The 20,873-nt window shown below is 47.9% G+C and overlaps 1 protein-coding gene across 5 annotated transcripts in view; it reads left to right on the top strand.

Moving 5' to 3' along the window:
- The window catches only part of pde4d (phosphodiesterase 4D, cAMP-specific), a 103,680-nt gene that overhangs the window by 78,743 nt on the left and 4,064 nt on the right, over nucleotides 1–20,873 (top strand). For 4 of the 5 annotated variants that reach the window (XM_062454858.1, XM_062454860.1, XM_062454861.1 and 1 more), the window contains exons 2-14: nucleotides 3,796–3,987; nucleotides 5,677–5,713; nucleotides 5,871–5,950; nucleotides 6,611–6,660; nucleotides 11,400–11,512; nucleotides 16,832–16,925; nucleotides 17,504–17,682; nucleotides 18,109–18,207; nucleotides 18,310–18,474; nucleotides 19,004–19,103; nucleotides 19,894–20,048; nucleotides 20,190–20,312; nucleotides 20,525–20,707. In XM_062454858.1, coding sequence (XP_062310842.1) covers nucleotides 3,796–3,987; nucleotides 5,677–5,713; nucleotides 5,871–5,950; nucleotides 6,611–6,660; nucleotides 11,400–11,512; nucleotides 16,832–16,925; nucleotides 17,504–17,682; nucleotides 18,109–18,207; nucleotides 18,310–18,474; nucleotides 19,004–19,103; nucleotides 19,894–20,048; nucleotides 20,190–20,312; nucleotides 20,525–20,707 — 1,570 coding nt within the window. Of the gene's footprint in view, nucleotides 1–3,795; nucleotides 3,988–5,676; nucleotides 5,714–5,870; nucleotides 5,951–6,610; nucleotides 6,661–11,399; nucleotides 11,513–15,053; nucleotides 15,407–16,831; nucleotides 16,926–17,503; nucleotides 17,683–18,108; nucleotides 18,208–18,309; nucleotides 18,475–19,003; nucleotides 19,104–19,893; nucleotides 20,049–20,189; nucleotides 20,313–20,524; nucleotides 20,708–20,873 lie in introns of those variants that run through there. The other variant, XM_062454863.1, reaches the window with a different exon arrangement.

Genomic DNA, 20,873 nt, shown 5'->3' on the forward strand with positions numbered 1-20,873 from the left:
TTACGTGGCGGAATTCTTCATTGAATAGGTTTAAGTTGAGCCCTTCAGCTAGATAAACACTAAATGGTTAGTGATGTGTGTGTGTGTGTGAGAGAGAGAGAGAGAGAGAGAGAGAGAGAGAGAGAGAGAGAGAGAGAGAGAGAGAGAGAGAGAGAGAGAGAGAGAGAGAGAGAGAGGGAGAGAGAGAGAGAGAGAGAGAGAGAGAGAGAGAGGGAGAGAGAGAGAGAGAGAGAGAGAGAGAGAGAGAGAGAAAGGAAGAAAGAAAGAAAGAAAGAAAGAAAGAAAGAAAGAAAGAGAAGTCTCTCTTGTCCATAAGGATTAGCCTTTTTTGCGTTTGTTGCTATTTACATAGCGCTTGTTGCTAGTGATGTGTCACAACGTATGCTGACCTTCCTCGTGTCACTGAAGCTCCTCTGCTTTCTGTTCCATATGTCACTGTGACATCACAACAGCCCCTCCCCCACCGGCCTTCTCTCACTTGCTTTGTCACCTTCCAGTAGCTGCAGGCTGTGAAGTGTTTTGACTTTGAGGAGGGCAACACATAGGCACACACGCACAAGCACACGGCTCCAAGGAGTCTCTCCTCTCTGTCGTCACAACCGTCTAAAATAAAGAGCGAGTGTCGTCTTCCCTGATCACGCTGTAGTACAAGCCCTGTCGGCGAGCCATTCACACAAACACACACTCTCACACACACACACACACACCCACACCCACACACACACACACCCACTCTCACACACCTACACATCGCGTCCTCTAAAGCAGATTAAGCACCAGCTTCTGACCTCTCTCCCACCTCCACACGCAGCGACCCCTGCTGTTTTTGTAATTGGTAGAATGACCATTCCTTCAGTGGCCTGGGGTGTCCATTGTTCCCCGCATCAAAGTGTGTGTCGTGTGTGAGAGTGTAGCGTGTGCGTGTCTGTGTTTCCGTGTGTGAGGGGCATTTTCGATGACGATGCCCTGCTGTGCGTGTGACAGAGGATTGCCCTCCAACTTTAGAGAAAGACACTAAAAGCTACTCCCCACAGCCTTTCTGTCTCATTCTCTGAAGTTCTTCATGTACTCACAGCGAGGCACTATAAATAGCCACATGTTCACCTGATACTTCTATCTCTCCAGCCTCCTCAAAGAAATTACCACATGACAGCCCAACTATAGAAATGACTGTCCTCTCCTCCAGTGTGCGTGCATGTGTATGTGTGTGTGTGCACGAGGTCTCTCATCTTGTGCCAAGTCCTCGTGGGCTCAGTTAGGTTGTAGAGTTAGGCTCAGTTCTGAATTCCGTTTGACCCGCCGGAGAGACTGGACTTATAAGGCTTCAGAAAAGGGAGAGGTGTTAGAACTGAGTCTGATGCTCTGCAGACAGCCTCACTGGATGTTTTCCAAGCTCACAGTATTTCCTGTCACCTGTTCAGTGGTGGCAGGACTACTTTGTTTAGCCAATCACAGCCCCACCACCCCTTCTTTGCTTTCGGCTTGTCTTGTCATCTGTGATGTGTAAGGGGCTTCCAGCATGTTCCATTCCAATGTTCCTGATCACATTGCTGTACATAGACCGTACCGTGCAGATGAATACTGATATGGAAGGGTTGGTCGCTGACTGGGTAGGGTGGTCTTCTTGCAGTCCTGTCAGTCTTATTTGTACAGTCTTCTCCTCAACTCACCTCACCTCTCCTCTCCTCACTTCTCCTTCCTATCCCTGACCTCTCCGCTCCTCAACTCACCTCACCTCTCCTCTCCTCACTTCTCCTTCCTATCCCTGACCTCTCCTCTCCTCAACTTACCCCACTTCTCCTTTACTCACCTCTCCTCCCTATTCCTCTCCTCCCCTCTGTGATTATTGCTGCATACTGCTGATGTCAGAGCTTATGGTGGAAACAAGTCCTAAATGAGGACTGTGAACATATGCAGTGTGATGTGTGTGTGTAAGTGTGTGTGTTACATGTTGATGGTTGTGGCTGAGACGAGGGATGGGTGTTGCATCAGAATGTGTTACTGCACATTACTTTCAGTAAAGTAACGGAAAGTAACTTTCCGTAATGTGTCATGAGTTTTTACATTTATGCACGTGTATGAACACATACATACACAGTGTATTTGTCGGGGGAACGTGTCAGCAGATACTGTGTGTGTGTTTTGTGTGTGTGTGTGGTTGTGGTTGTGTGTTTGTGTGTGTAATGTATCCTTTACGCAACAGATTGAGAGAGACTAATTACCAGTGTGGCTGTTCTGACCAGATGAAATTCTGGGCTGTAATGAGTGAGAGAGAGAGAGAGAGAGAGAGAGAGAGAGAGAGAGAGAGAGAGAGAGAGAGAGAGAGAGAGAGAGAGAGAGAGAGAGAGAGAGAGAGATAGGAAGAGAGAGAGAGAAAGAGAGACTGAGAGAAAGAGAGGGAGAGAGATAGGAAGAGAGAGAGAGAGAAAGAGAGACTGAGAGAGAAAGAGAGAGAGAGAGAGAGAGAGAGAGAGAGAGAGAGAGAGAGAGAGAGAGAGAGAGAGAGAGAGAGAGAGAGAGAGAGAGAGAGAGCAGTCTCAGCTTAAAGGGCCATCTATAATGCATGCTACACTAGCAGCTGTCTGAATGTGTGGCTGAGCTTTACATTAGCATGCTACAGTGATACGCCTCCCTTGGGGAGACAAGCTGCTGTGCAGGAAACCTCTGTTCTGGTAACTGTAACTGATCGTAAGACCTTATCGACACCCTCCAACTGTAAGCCCTACACTGAAGTGCCATGTGCTGTTTAGTCAGTGAGGGCTGGTGTCACTAACTGGTCCACATGAAGCACCGTTCAGAGGGACTTGTCATAGCGTGTCTTGTCATGTCAAGACACGCTATGGCTTTTTGTGACCGAAGTTTAGACACAGCTTTTATGAATGAATACAGACAGATGTAGTTCAGGCCCGCACATACATGCAGACACTCACAGACACACATACAGACACACACATACACACACACACACACACGCAGAGTCACACACGCAGACACACGCAGACACAAATACACGCAGACACACACGCGCAGACTCACACACTCAGACACACGCAGACACAAATACACGCAGACACACACACACACACGCAGACTCACACACACGCAGATGCACAGGTAGTGGCGATTAGTGCTTTGTCCTGGTCTCAGCGAGTGTGATGTTGAAGGATTATCCCGATGGCTGTTCTCCCAACAGAGGTGACAGCCATGACTAGAGGGATAAGGGATGAGGACAGGGATGAGGAGGACGAGGAGCACGTCATCCTGGTGTGTGTTTGACGTCACCCAGGAGGGAATACCTCTGCTATCAGCATCTATCTCTCGCACACACAGGATTAATTACTTAGCAGGGTGAGTGAAAAGAGAGGTGTAATCCCTGGCTGGAGGATGTCCAGGGGGACTCTAAGGAGTCGTGCTGTCACGGGGGAAGTGACATTGTCGACCCAGATGGTGTTGATTCACCCAGTGAGTCATCATGGCTCTGCTCAGAGCTAAGGTCCTGTCCAGAGGGCACTAGTATGTATGGGGTGTAATCTAGGTCTGAAAGACTGGGAGTGAACTAAACACAAGAAAATGACGCCTTCAGGAATTCCGAATTAACTATTCAGAAGAAGCTAACTTTATGGATTGCGAAAGTCCAATGTTGATTGATTTGTAGAGAGGAAGGCAATTGAGAAAGTGTTGTGGAAGAAAAGTTTCTTCGGTTATTGATTGAGATCATGTTGCTAATGACAATTTATGTCTCTCTCTCTATTTCTATCTATTTCTCTATCTCTCTCTCTCCTCTCCGTCCTGTAGCTTCGATGTGGACAACGGGACGTCGTCGGGTCGCAGCCCCCTGGACCCCATGGCCAGCCCGGGTTCAGGCCTCATCCTGCAGGCCAACTTTGTCCACAGCCAACGGAGGGAATCCTTCCTCTACCGCTCGGACAGCGACTATGACCTGTCGCCCAAGTCCATGTCCCGCAACTCCTCCATCGCCAGCGACATGTGAGGGGCTCATTTGCTTCTTCTTCTTCTTCTTCTTCCATTTGATCTACTTTTCCTCTCGTCTCCGGCTCTGCTACGCCCCCTTCCCCCACACTCTCCCCCCTCTTTCTTTAAACTAATAAAGAGAACTAATAACTAATAACTCTGGTAAATCACCAGAAAGGTTATCCAATGGAGTCAGGTGGCTGAGCGGTTATGGAATCGGGCCAGTAATCTGAAGGTTGCCAGTTCAATTCCCGGCCGTGCCAAATGACGTTGTGTCCTTGGGCAAGGCACTTCACCCTACTTGCTTCGGGGGAATGCCCCTGTAAGTCGCTCTGGACAAGAGCGTCTGATAAATGACTACATGTAAATGTAAATGTAAGGGGACTGGGCAAGGTCAGTTTCTGCCTGTGCCAGACACTTGTAGGTCATGGCCGTGGGCAGTTGTAGCTGACTGGCTGACCGACAGCTGGTACTGAGGTGTCGGAGAGAGGCGGCCTGTTCCCAGCCCTACAGCATGAACAAGCTTGTCACTGTGAAAGCACACATAGCCCTACAGGAAAATCACACATGGAGTCACACATAGACCCCCCCCCCCCCAACCCCCTTCACACACCTTGATTCCAGAAGTGAGGCCATATGGTATACAATGTAGCATTGTATACATTGTACATTTACACTCGTGATTTGGTATACTACAGTTGCGAGCCTTAACAGAAAACACTGTTCTAAGAAAAGTGCAGAGATTTATAGGAGATGGATGAGAATGACAGGAAACACAGGTTACTCAATGATGAAGGATATGACCCTGCCTTCAGAGATCATTCACATCCAATGTGTCCATTCAAACACAGACAAAGCAAATCAATACTCTGTATAGACCCGACTTTCTGGGAAAGCTAATACGTTGTAAAGTACATGAAAAAATACGTTAAAAAAAATTCACATTCTAAATAAACTCTAAGTGCTCCCCTGTGGCATCAAGTAAAAAAAAAAAAACAGTAACTGTGGAAAGAAAAGCTCTCCCGATGACAGAGCAGTAGACAGAGTCTCTTCTCTCCTCTGTTCTTCCTGGCCATCTCTCCTCCCCTCTCTTCCTCCGTGTCTCTCTACCTCACATACCATGTGTTCATATGCCCGTTTAATACTACTCTTATTCTGTCTCTTGGGGTCTCTCACTCATCACAAACACATTCTCGCTCTCTCTCTTTCTCTCCCCCTCCCTCTATGTTTAGAAGGCTTTATTTGTGTCACATTCCAGTTCTCTGACCATGGGAGCGTGTGACAGCCATATCTCTCCAAGTTTTTCCTCCCTCAGGCTGGCAGGGGGGTTGAGAGAGCAGGGTGGGGGCTGGGATCAGGGGGATACCCAGGGGGGTAGTCGAGAATGACACGACACATGGTGTATGTGAGAGAGATACCGACTGCAAAGAACTTTATTCGTGCTTTTCGTGTATTCTCACATTCTCATGTCGAACAGGACATCATTTTGATGTGGCTTTCAGGGATCCTTGTGCTGGTTAAATGCTCTACTTACACTGTGTAGTTAGCATGGTTATGAAACAGTGGAATTTCTTTCCCCCTCTGTGTCATTTACCTTCTCTGACAAATTCATAATATTCATGTCACCTGGAATGATTCACCTGCATAGCCATGCTATGTGTACAAGATCAGATTTCTGATTTGAAAATGTTTTCTCTCTTGCAGTCATGGTGACGATATGATTGTAACACCATTTGCACAGGTGAGTCCAAATTCAGACTGGTATTTTAATGAACAGTATTGTACTGTAACACCATGCAGTGTGTGAGGAGCATGCGTTTGGAGTATAAGCCTTCTAACCAATGGATACTTCATTCTACTCCTCTCCTGATTTCCTTCCCTCCTCCTTTTCTCTCCAGGTTCTGGCCAGTTTAAGAACTGTACGGAATAATTTTGCTGCATTAACCAATTTACAACAAGAAAGAGAAAGGGCAAACAAGTAAGTTGTGTGGATAATAACCACGTTTCAATCCTATTCACTGTTGTTTAAGTTCTAGTTTTCAATCTATTACATGCTAGTAAATTCCCAGTAGAAGTGTCTCGGGGTACAGTTTTTTTGTGTGTGTGTTGTTGTCACAAGCTATTCTAGTACTATGCTGTAATTACAGACTGCTGTATTGTATTTGGATGTGAATGTCACTCAGTGGCCAGCAGTAGAATGTCTCCCCTTGCTGACCAGACATGGCATTACAACAACACTAGCCAGAGCTCTGTAAAGGTGCCCTCTGCCATAACGCTACTGTTCATTTTAAATTTACATTTTAGTCATTTAGCAGACGCTCTTATCCAGAGCGACTTACAGTAAGTACAGGGACATTCCCCCCGAGGCAAGTAGGGTGAAGTGCCTTGCCCAAGGACACAACGTCATTTGGCACTGGCAGGGAATCGAACCAGCAACCTTCTGATTACTGGCCCGATTCCCTAACCGCTCAGCCACCTGACTCCTGGTCAACCTGAGAGCTGTTGGAATTGACGACCGATCCTGCTTGAGAGTAGATGTTAGTTGGGGGGTGGGGAGGTAGACAGGAGTTGGAGGAGAGAGCTGTGACCTGATTTGGGTGAGGTGTCAGTGTTTTTTGTTTGTTTTTCTCTACACCAGAAGATCACCCATGTGTAATCCACCCCCTATCACCAAGACCTCCTTTACAGGTACGTTGTATCAAAACATACATGTTTGTGAGTGTGTGTGTGTGTGTGTACATAGATGAGCGAGAGAAACACACAGAGGGAGACAGAAAGGATGTATGTGTGTGTGTGTGTGCGAGGGAGAGTGAGAGGGATAAAGAGATTATATTAAATAGAGGATCCTTAATTTGCTCAGGCTCTGCATGTGCATATGTATGCATACATGTGTGTATGTTGGCATTCTTCTGTTAAAGTGCAGTATCGTGTTTACAAGATATATTGCCAGCTCTCCACACAGAGGAAGCAGACGACCCACAGATACAAATGTCACAAGTCACCAGGTTAACAGTGGCTGCATTAGGTTTGACATACTTTGCCACAGGGCTGTAGATCACAGAGAGGCTTGGATAACAGTGGATCACTTGGATCCTCAGTGCTTCTGCTGGAGAGCCCAGAGACCTTTAACCAAAATAGACCATGTCCTTGAAGTGCTCTGCTCCTTGTACATTTACATTTAGTAGACGCTCTTATCCAGAGCGACTTACAGTAAGTACAGGGACATTCCCCCGAGGCAAGTAGGGTGAAGTGACTTGCCCAAGAACACAACGTCATTTTGCAACGCCGGGAATCGAACCGGTAACCTTCAGATTACTAGCCCGACTCCCTAACCGCTCAGCCACCTGACTCCCCTTGTACCCCGGTCCACTGGCCAACACTAGATACACTGTCCTGTCGCTCAATGTCCATACAGGGGGAGCTAGCCGTGCATGATAACTTGTCATGAAATGGAATGTGTAGATGCGTTTATTCGCTTTTTTTTGCCTCTCTTTGCATCTCTCTCTCAGTCTCCTACTCTCAGCTCGTTGAGCTTGCACAGTATTCAGCAATGTGCAAAGTACACACCCTACTTGCTTCGGGGGAATGCCCCTGTAAGTCGCTCTGGAAAATCACACATGGAGTCACACATAGACCCCCCCCAACCCCCTTCACACACCTTGATTCCAGAAGTGAGGCCAGACATTGTGCTATAATTAGACCTCGCGAGCGTGGGCAGGTACATCCATTACTGGTCCAGCCGATACCCAGCGTCACGAGGCAGGACGGTTGTTGGAGTGTATCGGCTACTTTTATTGCCATGGCTGTGGCTTAAAAAAGTTCCGGTTCAAGTAAAGAGGGAGTCGGGCTAGTAATCTGAAGGTTACCGGTTCGATTCCCGGCTCTGCCAAATGACGTTGTGTCCTTGGGCAAGGCACTTCACCCTACTTGCCTCGGGGGAATGTCCCTGTACTTACTGTAAGTCGCTCTGGATAAGAGCGTCTGCTAAATGACTAAATGTAAATGTCTAAATGTAAAGAACTTTAGCTTGGACGCTGGGGCTACCTGAGTTTGAAGCTGAGGCTGAGGTATTTGGAGGCTGTCGAGGCAGACTTGAGGAGGAGGCTGAGCATGATGTTGTGGCTTTGAGGGAGGCTGTTAAGGCCCGTCTGAGTCATTTACATTTAGTCATTTAGCAGACGCTCTTATCCAGAGCAATTTACAGGAAGTACAGGGACATTCCTCCTACTTGTCCCAAGGACATAACGTCATTTGGCACGGCCGGTAATCGAACCAGCGAGCTTCTGATTAATAGCCCGATTCCCTAACCACTCAGCCATCTGATTCCCTGCAGTGGTTATCTGTGGCTGAGGTTAGCTGAGGCTGAAGGATGTGACTGAGAGTGAGGTTAATCTAAAGATTTCGCTTGCTGTGGAGGATAATAAAACTGTTCATTTTTATTGAGTTTTAGATGGTAGACAGAGAGGATAGTAGGCCTTTAGAGTAGGCTTGAATACAAACGGACAATTAGATCTCCATCCATCCCCACCTTCATCCATTCATCCCTTCATCTCTCCCTCTCTACTTAGATCATTGATCAAACAATGTATTGATGTCCTGCTCTGAGCTGTATTTTAGAACTAGCGAATAATACACATCCATGACCTCTGACCTAATAATGATATTCTCTCCGGTCAGTATTTCAAGTTATTTCAGTCGGTTACAGATTATAGAAGGTTGAACAAATGCTACCCTTTTTCGTACCCCTGCCCCCCCCCCCCACACACACACACACACACACACCGAAAATCAAATCAACTTTGATTTGTGCAGCCCCTTATTATAGGCAATATCACAGAAGGCTTCAAGAACTGCCCCTAAACCAACCTGAGACCCACCCACCCCTCCTTGTCCTCCTGCTCACTCTCTCTCCTCTCCCTCTTTCCTCCTCCCTCTCCTCCCTCTCCTCCCTTTCCCCTCGCCCCCCTCCCTCTCTTCTTGTCCTGCTCCGGTCGGTCCAGTTGCTGCTGCGTTCCTCTCCGGAATTTACCGGCAGCCCTGTGTCTGTGCAGCACAGTGGCCTCTCGGAGCACCGGTGTCTGATGTCGCACTGAGCATGAGAAAAATGTCATTGACGTCAGTGCAGTCTCTGTCAAAGAGAGTGGCACTCTCATCCGCTGATACCACACCATGGAAATAGGGAGGGAGGGGGAGAGAGAGAGATACAGAGACGGAGAACAGGGAAGGGGAAAAAGAGAGAGGAGAGATAAAGAGGGTGTGCTAGAAACAGAGAGGATGAGGAAGAGAGGAGGGATGAAAGGAAAGAGACAGAAAGGCAGAAATGGGGGGTGTGGTGTTGGGTGAGGTACAGTACAAAGAAAGAGAGGGAGGTAGATCGGGAGAAAGAGAGCCATGTGAAGACGGGGGCGTGAGAAAGAGGAAGTGGCGAGAGACAGAGAACAGGACGAGATACAAAAGAGGGAAGAGAAAGTAGGTTGGAAGGTCGGGGCGTGCAGTTGCGGCACTGACGTTTGCGGGGCCATGTTCTGGCATCGTGGCCACAGAGCTGTACGTGTGTCCAGAACGCTGCACGCACGCCACAATCACTGGACGTGGCTGGCCTCCCTCACCCCACGCACCATGTCAGAGGCTGATCGAAACACGACACTGCAACTTGTTTTTGGACATGCTATGTAGCATTGTTCAAGGTTCACTACACACACACACCTGGAAATCTTATCCCAAATCCAAAACAAGTGTCCCAAACAGATCTCAGACCTAGATCTCGGAAATTCGTGACTAACATGGCCGCTGGCTGTGAGAGAGAGGGCTGTCTCTGTGTTTGCTGTACGTAGTTCCCCTCCCAAGGGGATACTGGCCCCAGATCACCCAGCACCACCTGCCCCCCCCCCCTCTCTCAAACTCCCGTACCCTGTGTTCGACCACCCGTCAATATGAATCGATGTGTAAGAGATGCACACATCCTATTCATGCAAACTGACTTTGGCAGAAGATTCTTCGATGGTAAAGTCGAGAGAAATGAAAGGTCTAGAACATAGCTATGGTGCTATGGTGTGCCAAAGACGACAGTTCCTCGTTTCTGTGTGATACGTTTACGGCGTCTCCCTGCTGCCTGTTTCTCCTCGTCTTTCATCCTTCCATTGTATTCCCCTCGTTCCCTGTCCCACCAGGGAATGGAGATTGCATACTGAAACAGTCCCTGCCAGTCCAGCAAAGTCCAGTTTGTTCCCGTCTAGTGTCGTCTGCTCTAGTGCTCAGCCCCTAGCCCCCCCAGCCCTGACTCCAGATCCAGCACCCGAATCCAGGCCAGGCTTTAGCTGCGGCCCTCTGTCATCCACAGTGCAGTCCTTTAGGTAGCGCTCTGAGGGAGACCAGCGATTTCACGTTCATCTAGCAGGGATACCGCTGCAGCTGGTCACCGCTGGTCACAGCCCACCGCCCGGAGGGAAGGACACACACACACACACACCACACACCCTCTGGATTACAGCTCTCCGTTTCTGAACATGTTGGACGTGCAGACTTTCGACAACAAAGAGGCTGATCAGGGATGATGTGTTGCGGCTAGGTCTACGTCTGGTGTTTGTGTGTGTGTGTGTGTGTGGACTGCACACCGCCGGTCCTTGCCAGCATGCTACAGTGAGGGTGTCTTTGTTCCGGTTCAGGCAGTGTTGAGATGAAGCTTCGCTGGGTCTGAGGTTCCCGCCAGACCCCCCCCCCCCCCTCTCTCTTTCTCTCTCCTCCTCATACTCCACTCTCCATTCCTATTCACCCCTCAATCCCTTGATACCTCAGCGGGCAGACATGGGCCTGCTAATGAAACTTCTGTTTATCCTGCTCCATGACTGGAACTACACCTCGATGGACTATGAACTGAACCTGAGGCACAGAGAAGCCTGAGACTCGTCTGTGGCGTTTGCGCGGGGCAGAGAGAGTGCGTTTGCGCCGTGTCGGTGCGTGAGGGAATTGTTTTTGTTGTACGTGTTGGAAGCTTAGAGGCTACCTCAGTATTACATGTTTAATGCTCTCGTAGTTATCCCTGGTAACCTGGTTCAGAGGCATATGTGTGGACATTAGGCTATCACCCAGCTGTTGCACTTCTGGAATTTATGTCCCCCCCCCCCCCCACACTGTTGGACACTTGCTGCGTGGAGAAGGGGCCTCCACAACAGGGGAAGGTTGCGGTTGTGACCAGACTGGCTGTGAGCTCAGTATCTTGGGTTAGGACACAGGACTGGGCCCCTCTCTCGGTCCCTTACTACCCCCCCGCCTCCCCCAGCTCAGTATGAAGAGTCGCCCATGTGTTCACTCGGGGCGTCCCAGCATAGCTGCGTGTGGGGTGGCGGACCCAGGGTCTGGAGACCCCTGCGCTAGCCCCCTGCAGCGGGCCTGTACTGACCCCCTGCCCCCCTGTGTCGCCCCCCCAGAGGAGGCCTACCAGAAGCTAGCCACAGAGACTCTGGAAGAGCTGGACTGGTGCCTGGACCAGCTGGAGACCCTGCAGACCAGACACTCTGTCAGCGAGATGGCCTCCAACAAGGTAAGTCAGACCAATCCATTCAATTCTGTAGAGGGGGATCTCAGAATCTGCTGTCCTCCATAAAACTACAATATCCATAATGCCATACAGCCATTGCGTGTGCCATTATTCACAGAGGATGACAGACTACAGGGTTATATTTTTTTTTGTGTGTTTGTTTGTGTAGGTGTGAAAATAGCGTGTCTTCTTACATTGTACAGTTTTGGTCATTTTCCGAGATAAATTATTCAGTGGATGTTTAAGGTGTTGAGGTGAATTAAAACATTGATGCGCTGTCTGCAAATAAATAATGGAATGCTAAAAGTGAGTACCACTTCTTGTTTGAATTTCACATTTTCTAGACCAGTGTTAAAGTTAGGGTTAGAGGTGGTCATGAGATGATGTCCTCATTACGTTTTTGGGCTTCCAAATCATTTTCAATTAGTTTCAGTTTCTCTTTTAAAAGGATCCGATTGTATGTTCTGATGTATGGCTGCTTTGACCTCGTGTAATAGGTGAAGAGAAGTTTGTTGTTAGAAGGTCATTCTTACACCGTTGAGTGCACTGTAATGGCCTAGGAGAGGTGGTAGCCTTCCCAGCTGTATGTTTATCAGCTGCACCATCTGAATCTTCTGATAAACAGAGTAAGATTAGGGAGTCAGGTGGCTGAGCGGTTAGGGAATTGGTATAGTAATCAGAAGGTTGCCAGTTCGATTCCCGGCTGTGCCAAATGACGTTGTGTGGGCAAGGCACTTCACCCTACTTGCCTCGGGGGAATGTCCCTGTACTTACTGTAAGTCGTTCTGGATAAGAGCATCTGCTAAATGTAATGTCGGTATGTGTGTGTAGACAGACAGACAGATGTGGGGTGTCTGTGTGTGTAGACAGACAGACAGACAGACAGATGTGGGGTGTCTGTGTGTGTAGACAGACAGACAGACAGATGTGGGGTGTCTGTGTGTGTGTAGACAGACAGACAGACAGACAGACAGACAGATGTGGGGTGTCTGTGTGTGTGGACAGACAGACATTATGTGTGGACAGACAGACTTAGTGTGTATGTGGACAGACACACATCGTGTGTGTGTGTGTGGGCAGGCAGACAGAGATGGTGTGTATCTGTAGCTGTGAGAGCGGCAAGGTTGTCAGGCAGGCAGGAAAGGGAGGGAGGGAAGCTTGCACTGAGCATGCTCCAACCTCTCCTCCGAGGCCTGGCCATGCTGCCATGCATGCTAATCAGCTCCGCCTCCAGTGATGTCACTCTGTGATGTCACAATGGGGGGGAGGGGCAGGCGGGGAAAGGAGGGAGACAGAAGGACAGACGGACAAACACGAGACACACACAGAGAGAGAGATGGATATCCAGCATTGCCATGGCAACAGGCGGTGATCAAGACCCGTATCTCGAAGGCTAAATTATTGTATAATTTTATTTTTTGTGCCGTCCGTGTTTCGAAGCAGAGCTAACACTTCCGTGTCCTCTCATGGCTGCCTCTCCGATGCACAGCCACACAGCCCCTGCCCCCCCCCCTGCCCCGGTTGCCATGGCAACACCCCGGGGCCTGGCCGGCTGGCTGTCTCGCTCTGGCGCGCGGCTGTGGAGCTGGGACACGGGGGCTCCGCCAGGCAGGCTCTCTGGACGGACGTCACACAGAACGGTAGAACAGGGCTTCCTGTGGTGCCCTGGGTCTAACCACCTGATGTACGTCTACAAGCATGATTTGAAGAAGGATCCGAACAGTGGAGAATGGCACAGAATACAATACAATCAAATGATATTCAGGACACTCATTCAATATTACCGTTGATTAACGTATTCAAAATATGTTCCTCCTCCTCCGCCTTCTCTTTCACCTACAGGACTGGCTGTATGTTTATGTAACACTTTGATATACAGCATCATATATATTTAAATTTCAATGATCGTATCACAAAAGGATGAGTAGAAACCAGCCGCCCAGCTTTTTGACTCATAGTGACTAAGGCTATATTCAGCAGGAGACTATTTTGGGTCACACTTCCACAAAACAAATTATACAAAAGTCACAGCGTAGAATGGTGTGATGCTTTCCAATTTTTACCCAATGGTGTGTTTTCACACCTCTTACATGAGCTATCAATAGCAGCTATGTGTGTGTGTGTGTGTGTGTTTGTGTGTGTGTGTGTGTGTGTGTGTGTGTGTGTGTGTGTGTGTGAGAGAGAGAGAGGGAGGGAGGGAGAGTGTGTGTGTGTTGGTCTGGGCCTGTGATGGCTTGATCAGAGTCTTGAACATAGACGGAGGCTCTATATCTCAGTTAACATGACCAGTGGTCTCATCTGCTTTTTCTGGAGCTGTAAATTACCCACAATTCTGTCTGGGCTGAATGGAAAGCCAAGGTGTAAAGTACTGAGAGACAGGTGTGTCCCTCTCCTCTCCCCACCTCTTCTCCTCTCTTCTCCTCTCCTCTTCTCCCCTCTCTTCTCCTCTCCTCTCTTTCTCATCTCTCCCTTCTTTGCTTCTCCCCTCCTCGCATCTCCTCTTTTCCCCTTCTACCAAGTCAGTCATTTAGTATGGAAGTGGCTGGACGGAGACATCATTGTCTCCAATTTGACTTCAGCAAAAGATTAAGAATTGCGATCACAAAGTCCGTCACCATCCAAGACCTTTGAGAACGTTGGCCTTTTCCCCGAGTGACCTTCGAACTCCTCACAGTGATGTCACTGCTGTTCCAAACGCCCTGCTCCGGTCAGCCATATCCCAGACTGCCCTGTGACGTTTTTTCGTTGTAAAAGTTTAATGGATGTTCACATATGTTTTTTATTCTCTTCTTTGTTCCACATTGTGGCCTACCCCCTAGGAAGTTGGTGTAAATCCCTGGCAGGATGAATAATGCATGGATGGAGTAATCTCCGTTACCAGAAAGAGCATCACACAGATTACCTCAGTTGAATGACACAGTTTCCCATGTCCCCCCCCCCCCCAAACTCACAGAATGTCTGTCGAAGATCATATTAACGCAGACATGCATCACCTCAGAAAATGAGGCCACTTCCAGTAACATGTACAGAGACAGAGACACAAACAGTACCCTACTCCCTCTTACATCCCTCCCTCTTTCTATCTCTGTTTCCCTCTCTCTCCCTCTTGGTTTCTTTCTCTCTGCCTCTCCCTCTCTCTCTCTCTCTCTCTCTCCCTCTCTCTCTCTCTCTCTCTCTCTCTCTCTTTCACACACATGACACACCTGGTATTTCAAAGGAAAAGACGGACGACAAAAACACCTCCTTTGAGACATTTCCCCCGACTTCAGTTCCAGCCAATCGCAGAATGGGATGAGCTCACTCTGTTCCAGGCTAGCAAATCAGAGCTGGTGATGAGCTCACCGCATTCCCCTAGCAGGTCCCTTGATTGGCCGTAAGCTTCACATGGGCGCCAGGCTGAGACGCAGAGCCCGCCTTGTTTGGAAGCTGTTGACAGGAAAGCTTCGGTCTCCCAGCGCGTCTGGCATCTTCCCAGCAGTCCTCTTCTTCATCCATAATTTAAAGCCCTGCGTGTACGCGGGGTGGCGACGCTCTCATCCGACCCCCAGGAAGACACTCTGTCGCCAGCTCTTCCCAAGCTCAGTCCCACTCTCAGGACTCGCCTGGACCATGGCTCTCTCTGGAAAGACACCCAGAGCAGAAAGACAGGCTGCTTGTACTCTCTTAGTCCTGTGGGTGTACCTGGAACTCTGCTTCTGTCAGGGAAACTAATCTCTCTCTCGCTATCTCTCTTCACTGGGATAGTCTCTCTCCCTTGATTTCCTTTCTTATCTGTGTATCGCCTGATGTACAGTCTCTGGATCTAGTAGTCTTATTATCTCCGGACTACTTTTTGGGGGGATTTTCAAAATGCCTGAAGCCAACTACCTTCTGACTGTGTCCTGGGGTTATATTAAGGTAAGACATCTAATCTAGAGTCAGGTAGGATTCAGTTAGTAATAAGACCATTTACCAGTTTTGATGCCAGCCAGAAAAAGATGGTAGACTGATGTCATCGTCAAACAAAGGAAGGGATTCTCAACCTTGACACGCTCAGGAATGTGCATCTTTTCATCTCTATCTTTGTCAGGTTTGTGTGTGTGTGTTGTCTCTTTTCTGTGGAAGAGAGAAAGAGCGTGAGTCAGTATATTAAGGAAAGCATACTGAGGAATGGCTCACTATTTTGAAGCATCTGAAGGAAATGGTTTGTTGGAAATGTAAAAAAAAAAAAAAGCAGAGTTTTATTATTTGATTATTTTGTCCTTTAGTTCTTTACAGTAAGGTGCTATTATTATAATTATAAAAATTGGGAGGCTGGTACTGTACGTTGGAATATGTCTGACACCTTCAATAGACTGAGGAGGGATGCAATCTTTTTTCAAAGCCCAAAAGATGTGTTTCAAGTGCAATTCGATATATAATCATTCAGCAAACACTAGTGATCAATAAAACCCAATGTAATCAATCTCCATAAACAGGTACTGTAATGCCTTGCATGCATCCACCCTAAAGGTTATTAGTAATTAAATGCAAAATATTGTGTTTTTTAGTTGTTGTTGCTGTTGACCCCTTTGGCTTTATTTTGAAGTGGCTTCTGTTTTGCAATCAGTTTGGTAATGCTCAATCTCAATAGTTATCCTCCAAGTCAATCAGACTGTCCTTTAAATCATGGGATAAATTTGTATCTGCCACTCCAATCAGTTTTCGAAGAGGGAGAGAGGGAAGGAGAGGGGTAATGGGAGAGTAGAAATTGGTGAAGGAGTGTTGGTTTAACCATGACGTAGGTGTAGCATCTCACCTAGTCTTTGTTGGCATCAAAAGTGGAGTGTGTGTGAATGTGCGTGCATGCGTGCGTGTGTGTATGTGCACGTGTGTGTCTGTGTGTTTGTCGAGGACACTGTTGTTCGAATTATTATTATTAAGTATTATTAATGGAAATTGCTTTTAAAACCCATGGCTGTTGTGTGTTATTTTATAAAGCTCTTGAGACCCCTCACAGTCACAGCAGATCAAAATTGGGCATGTTTATATTCTAGTTCACATAAAACCAGTCCTGAACAATATACTTTATGCACTGTATATATGTTTAAGATTTATAAATATATCTAAGATCACTTTAGTTTTGTCTCATGATATTCAGTTGTTAGGATGCTAAATTGTGTCCAGTCGGATACATGTATTAATTAGAAATTAATATATATATATATATATCCTGATCTGATTCATTTTCAGTATAACATATATCCACAATAAAGTAGAGAAATAAAAATCTCTAACCACCAATGTGTATGTATGTGTGTGTGTGTGTGTGTTGTGTCTTTGTGCCTTTCGATTGCGTCTCAGTTCAAGAGGATGCTGAACAGGGAGCTGACGCACCTGTCGGAGATGAGCCGGTCGGGGAACCAGGTGTCGGAGTTCATCTCCAGCACCTTCCTGGGTGAGCAGCCTGACCTCTGACACTCCTGTCGGGACTTTTCCACTCACTGATGACCCCCGCCTCCTCCATCCCAATCAGAGAGACTCTCTGGTATCTACCAGAGACACTAAAGCAACACATTACCATAGTGTGTTTACTAGTGTGTTTTTTTTTAGATGTTCGCCACTTCTCCACACCAGATATTTTTCGAGTTTTTCTGTGGGATTTAGTGGTGTGGTTTTTGTTAAGGGTTGCAGGGTTTTGTTAAAATATGAGAATTATACACAGATTTTTTACATGAATGCAGATGACCGTTACCTCTCAATCATATCAAATTTGAAAATAAATTCATAGCTGAGCATCTGCTATTTTCTCTCATAAACTGGGTTGTAGCTACAAACATTCCTGCTGTGATAAACAGTGGAAAGGAATCGTGTATAATATTTAGATTGTCCAAATTCTGGTAGAAATCATCTCTATTCTGAAATCGAAAAGCCAAGTTACATGGCTTCCCACCTTCCATCTTTGAGATGTCACCTGGTTAATACAGCACTGTCTCGTCTCACGGCCTCCTCTCTCTGTCTGTCTCGGGCTCGCAGACAAGCAGCACGAGGTGGAGATGCCCTCCCCGCAGACACAGAAGGAGAAGGATGAGAAGAAGAACAAGCCCATGTGTCAGATCAGCGGCGTGAAGAAGCTGCAGCACAGCTCCAGCCTCACCAACTCCAACATCCCCCGCTTCGGAGTCAAGACAGAGACTGAGGAGGAGCTGGCCAAGGTGAGGGGGGGGGAGGAGGAGGAGGGGGAGGGGAGGGGAGGGGGGGAGGAGGAGGGTAAGGAGGAGGAGGGGGAGGAAGAGGAGAGGTGCTAGAGGGATGAAGTGGAGGAGAGGAGGAAGAGGAAGAGGGGAAGGAGAGGGGGGATGGAAGTGGGGCGGGAGAAGAGGTAGATGATGAATACGAAGGGGGGGAATAGAGAGGTGGCAGAAGTAGGGGGATAGAGGTGGGAGAGTAGGAAAGGGGGATTGTTAGATGAGGAGTACAGAAGGAATGGGAGGGGAGAGAGGCAAAGGGGGGTTGGAAGTATAGGTCAAGAAAGGGATGAGGAAGAGGGTGAAGACAAGGAGAGAGAGAGAGAGATACAGTAAGAGTGGAAGGAACAACATAAGGAGAAAGTATAGTTCTAACATGTGTTTTCTTCACAGGAACTGGAGGATGTGAATAAATGGGGCCTTAATGTTTTCAAAGTCACAGAGTTTTCTGGGAACCGGCCACTTACAGTCATGATGTATTCCATATTCCAGGTATTCCGACACATATATAACAGGAGTTAACTCATCTCCGGTTATTGTAACACCATTACTTGACTGCCACAGTATATGTTAAAACGCTATCTCATCTTGCAGGAGAGAGACTTGTTAAAAACGTTCAAAATTCCACTCGACACCTTTATAACCTACCTGATGACCTTAGAAGACCATTACCATGGCGATGTGGCCTATCACAACAACATCCATGCTGCTGATGTGACCCAGTCCACACATGTGCTGCTATCCACCCCTGCACTAGAGGTGGGACCCCTGACGCACACCTCTCTCACACACACACACACACACACACACACACACACACACACACACTGCACACACACACCATACACACACACACATACTGTACACACACACACACCACACACACACGTACTGTACACACACATACTGTACACACACACACACCACACACACACGTACTGTACACACACATACACACACCACACACACCCACACCTAATCTACACACACGTACTGTACACACACATACACACACCACACACACCCACACCTAATCTACACACACATACTGTACACACACACCACACATAAACACCACACGCACCCACGCATACTGTACATACACACACAACACACACATACACATTCAGTTTACGCCCACACAAATACCCACACCAACACTCATACTCATAAATACACACATTCATACCTAAACTACTGCAAAAACTATAATGAATTCACAGTTCTGGAAGCAGAGTTACTGTAGTGTGAAGCTGACCTGTGCCCTGTGCCCTCTGCCCTGTGCTAGGCTGTCTTCACTGATCTGGAGATCCTGGCGGCCATCTTTGCCAGTGCCATCCACGACGTCGACCACCCAGGAGTCTCTAACCAATTCCTCATCAGTACCAGTGAGTCCAAGCTTACTGACTTTCACACACACACACACACACACACACACACACACACACACACACACACACACACACAACACACGTCCTGCACTCCCACACAGAATATGCCCACCACACAAACACACACAGTCTTTGCCACACACTACTCTTTAATATCTGACACAGAGTCAATGGACTCCAGAGGAGAGATCTATAAGACCACCAGTCTGTCCCTGTGACTGTGAGTAGCAGACTAAACATCCCTCACTGGGGCTGCAGCGCAACCCTGATACACACACACATACCACACACACACACACTAATGTGCACACACAAACATGCACACACATTGACAGACTCAGAAATGCACCCACCCACCCACCCACACACACACACACACACACATACACACACATGCACCATACTCACTTTGCAGGAAGCCAATTTATAGCCTTCCTGTATTTCCTCACCACTCACAACACTTCTTCACCTCCAACTGTTCGTCATTCCACACACACACACTCACATACACACATACACATATCTGTGTCGTGCCCACCTTAATCCCAGATAGGGATTCCCTGCAGTAATGCCAGTATGAGTCACAGCTGGGATAGGAAACACCAGCATGTCTGTCGGTTTGTTTCACTCTATGTGGACGCAAGTTCACACTCAGCGTAGCTGACAGGATTTCGAATACTTTTGGTTGTCAAGCGCTGACACGTCTGCTACCAAATGCATCCTGTTTGACTGTGGGGAGCTTTGCTTTGTAAGCCTTCTGAGAGTGTGTGTGTTCTGTTGTCCTCAGACTCTGAGCTGGCCCTCATGTACAATGACTCGTCGGTTCTGGAGAACCACCACCTGGCTGTGGGCTTCAAGCTGCTGCAGGAAGAGAACTGTGACATCTTCCAGAACCTGACCAAAAAACAACGACAATCACTACGCAAGATGGTCATAGACATTGTGAGTCACTACTCATCAATGCTCGGTTTTGTTATCGGATGCTTCAAAGTCCTATTGGTGGCTTTTCCGGATCTGTTCCAATTTTAGAGGAATTTTACGCACGGTTTGAGTCTGTTCTGCCTTCGTTGTGTGTGTCCCCAGGTCCTAGCGACTGACATGTCCAAGCACATGAACCTGCTGGCTGATCTGAAGACAATGGTGGAGACCAAGAAGGTGACCAGCTCTGGGGTCTTGCTGCTGGACAACTACTCTGACAGGATACAGGTCAGCGCTGTGTGTGTGTCTGTATGTGTGTGTGTATGTTTGTGTGTGTCTGTCTGTGTGTGTGTGTGTCGGGGGGGGTCTGTGTGGGTGCATGTGTATGTGTGTGTCTGTCTGTTTGTGTATCTGTGTGTGTATGTGTGGGTGCGTGTAGGTGCATGTGTCTGTGTGTGTGTTTGTGACTCATGGACTGTTTCGACTGGCTCTGGCTCCAGGTTCTCCAGAACATGGTGCACTGTGCGGACCTCAGCAACCCTACCAAGCCCCTGCAGCTGTACCGGCAGTGGACTGACCGCATCATGGACGAGTTCTTCAGCCAGGGGGACCGGGAGAGGGAGCGAGGCATGGAGATCAGCCCCATGTGCGACAAACACAACGCCTCGGTCGAAAAGACCCAGGTACCATACGCACACACATATCTGTACTCAGGGTGCAAAATGTCATTTTTGGCTCCACAGTCCAAATGGCTAGTGAATGCTCACATTTTACCAGCCACTCAATAGATTACCATCGTTTTTTTGGCTGGTGAGTATAGAAAATCTACTAGCCGCTTGCGTATATTAC

Source organism: Osmerus eperlanus, chromosome 28 (genome assembly GCF_963692335.1).
Source record: "Osmerus eperlanus chromosome 28, fOsmEpe2.1, whole genome shotgun sequence".
NCBI classification, from domain to species: Eukaryota; Metazoa; Chordata; class Actinopteri; order Osmeriformes; family Osmeridae; genus Osmerus; species Osmerus eperlanus.